General features: G+C 40.7%; 1 protein-coding gene across 1 annotated transcript; it reads right to left on the minus strand.

Annotated features, from left to right (window-relative positions):
• Nucleotides 1-802: 802 nt before the first annotated feature.
• On the minus strand, nt 803-1938 carry LOC149202210 (chlorophyll a-b binding protein type I, chloroplastic). The gene is made up of 2 exons (XM_089403127.1): nt 1710-1938; nt 803-1587 (listed from the first exon to the last, which is right to left on the minus strand). The coding sequence occupies exons 1-2, from the start codon at nt 1856-1858 to the stop codon at nt 936-938; spliced, it is 801 nt and encodes a 266-aa protein (XP_089259253.1). The 5' UTR covers nt 1859-1938; the 3' UTR covers nt 803-935.
• Between the last annotated feature and the right edge of the window lie 730 nt (nt 1939-2668).

Here is a 2668-nt window from a genome sequence, read left to right on the forward strand (position 1 = left end):
AAACTACATTAAAATCATTGTTGAATGTTAGACCTGGGTAGTTGGAATTAATTATGGTTCCTTCTAACATCCAGAACATAAATTTTCATTTGAGATTTCGAAAAAAACTGGGGCCAGTCATGTTGAACATGTTCGACTTGTTTTGATGGATCGCTGACAGTTCTAGCAGCCACATGGTTTGTGGAAAAAAATTAATTTACACCTTATATGCAGACTAATATATTTTAAATATAACAATTATTCTCTTACATATTCAGAACATCTAATTTAAATGTAATAATTATTGAGTTTCATTTTACGGCTTAAATGTAATAATTGTTGAGTTTTATTTTATTGTTTAGTAAAATTTGTAAGTGAAAAAAATGGATTTCTCTAGGTTTATGTTAAATTTGTATTTAAAATAAATCTATGCTGGTTCTGTTCTTTATTATTGATTTTACTATACATTCGTGGTTTTTAATTAAAGATTGATCACCGTTTTTTAGCACCATCAATACTCTACTTTCAGGTGGTTGGTTGCAACAATTTGGCAGTGAGCATTTACAGAGGCTAAGTGGCAAAAAAACTGACAAGTCTACCCAGGTGGAGGAATTGCCAGGACAGCCATTTTGGGCCAGAAAAGGTGAAAGGCTGTACCAAAATTGATCAAAATATTACCAGAATTTTCCTGATTTCCTAAGAAAAAAACAATCGGTTTAAACTACTGCCAAAATAACTATCCCAATCCTTAAAAAAACCCATTATAAGAGCTTAACTCATAAAAAAAAACAAAATACAAAGATCACCAACAAATACATCCAGCTGAAAGAAACTATTTTATTAACAAAGATCACCAACAAATACATCCAGCTGAAGGAAAATATTTTATTAACACTAAGGCTGTCAAATGATTGATGCATAGATCACAGGCCTCTTTTATTGTCCGTCACTTCCCTTCACTTGCCAGGAACGAAATTGGTGGCGTAGGCCCAGGCATTGTTGGCAGTGGGGTCCGCCAAGTGGTCGTAGAGATTTTCAATGGGGCCCTTCCCGGTCACGATTGCCTGAACGAAGAAACCGAACATGGAGAACATGGCCAGCCGACCGTTCTTAATCTCCTTCACCTTCAGCTCCGCGAAGGCCTCGGGGTCGTCGGCCAGCCCCAGTGGGTCGAAGGCACCCCCTGGGTACAGAGGGTCCAACCCCTCTCCAAGGGGTCCTCCTCCCACTCTGTATCCTTCAATCAATCCCATGAGAACAACCTGGCAGGCCCAGATGGCTAGAATGCTCTGCGCGTGGATCAGGTTGGGGTTCCCCAGGTAGTCAAGGCCTCCCTCTGAGAATATCTGCGCCCCGGCCTTGAACCACACAGCTTCCCCAAATTTCACCCCATTTTTGGCCAACAGCTCCGGGAAAACGCAGCCGAGCGCTCCCAACATGGCCCATCTGCAGTGGATCACCTCCAGCTCTCTGTTTTTTGCGAAGGTCTCTGGACCCGCCGAGAGGCCGGCAGTGTCCCACCCGTAGTCGCCGGGAAATTCTCCGGTGAGATATGACGGCGTCTGTTCCGAGAAGGGGCCTAGGTACTTGGGGCGGTCAGGTCCATACCTGCGAGAACCGACGGACGGCCGGTCACATGGTTTCAAACGGCAGAATGAACATACCATGCATATAAAAGATTGGATAGCTAAATTTCAAAATGGGTGCTAAAGGAGTCCAAAGCAGTTTACCAAATGCTCTCGGGGGCGCTCCTGACGGTTCTTCGCATGGTGATTCGAGCCTGCGACGTGCCCACCTTCTTGACGAGCTCATTCTGCTGCGGCCTTAGGAGGGTCTGGCCTGCCAAGCTTGAGCTTTGGATGGCTGAGGCTGTTGCCATGGTGAACGTGACGACGAGAAAAATGCTCAGACCAAAGTCAGGTAATACGAGTGATGAGCTGTTCTTCCGAAAGACACATAAGGTAAAGAAGGGCTTATATAGCGGATGGTGCTGTCGTGCCTTATCCGAACGCCAGCCTTCTTATTGGATCCCCAAATATCCACATCTCAAGGCCATATTTCTTCGAATCTTTAGCCATCGATTCCAATTTCGAGATCCTATCCAGAGAGGACTTCGTGCTCACAAGAATCTTCTAGTTTCGTCTATTTGACATGGATATCATTTAAAAATAAGAATGTAAAAAATTGGGAAAGGGGAAAGTGAATTAACGCTCTTTGAAAATGAAAATTGCATCAATGCTCTTTAAAAATGAAAAATGAAAAATGAAAAATGTAAGTGAGAATTTCAAAACTTGATGCTGTAGTCTAATTAGTTTGTTTTTTGGTTTGAAAATTATGGAAATCTTAGTTAGATTTTGATAAAATATGGCATAGATTTTTGTAAATTTGGGTTATAACTGTCAAACTTCAAGATTTTGGGTGCTCTAGAAGTTTTTGATGATGCTGAATCTATTTCTACCATCAAAAACATGATTCCACATTATGCTATTAGAAGATTTCTTGAATTTTGTTTGCCCAAATTCTGGCCACTTTTGATGGTTCGCCACTTTTGACCATACGGGCAATTGCTTGGCCTTCACAAATCAATAAAAATGTAATTTAATTAATAAAATTTATGAAAAAATTGATTATTGGATATATCAAAATGCTAAAGTTTTTATAAATGATTATTACATACATCAAAATGCTA

This window comes from Pinus tabuliformis, chromosome 2_1, assembly GCF_031772625.1.
Source record: "Pinus tabuliformis cultivar Carrire ecotype Pingquan chromosome 2_1, CPIR1, whole genome shotgun sequence".
In the NCBI taxonomy this organism is placed as follows: Eukaryota; Viridiplantae; Streptophyta; class Pinopsida; order Pinales; family Pinaceae; genus Pinus; species Pinus tabuliformis.

What these genes read in the sequence shown, in the direction of transcription:
- LOC149202210 (XM_089403127.1), bottom strand. Translation starts at nt 1,858, where the DNA reads ATGGCAACAGCCTCAGCCATCCAAAGCTCAAGCTTGGCAGGCCAGACC. An exon ending in AGCGCCCCCGAGAGCATTTG is followed by an intron (nt 1,588 to 1,709) that starts GTAAACTGCTTT and finishes CGGTTCTCGCAG; the next exon opens with GTATGGACCTGACCGCCCCA.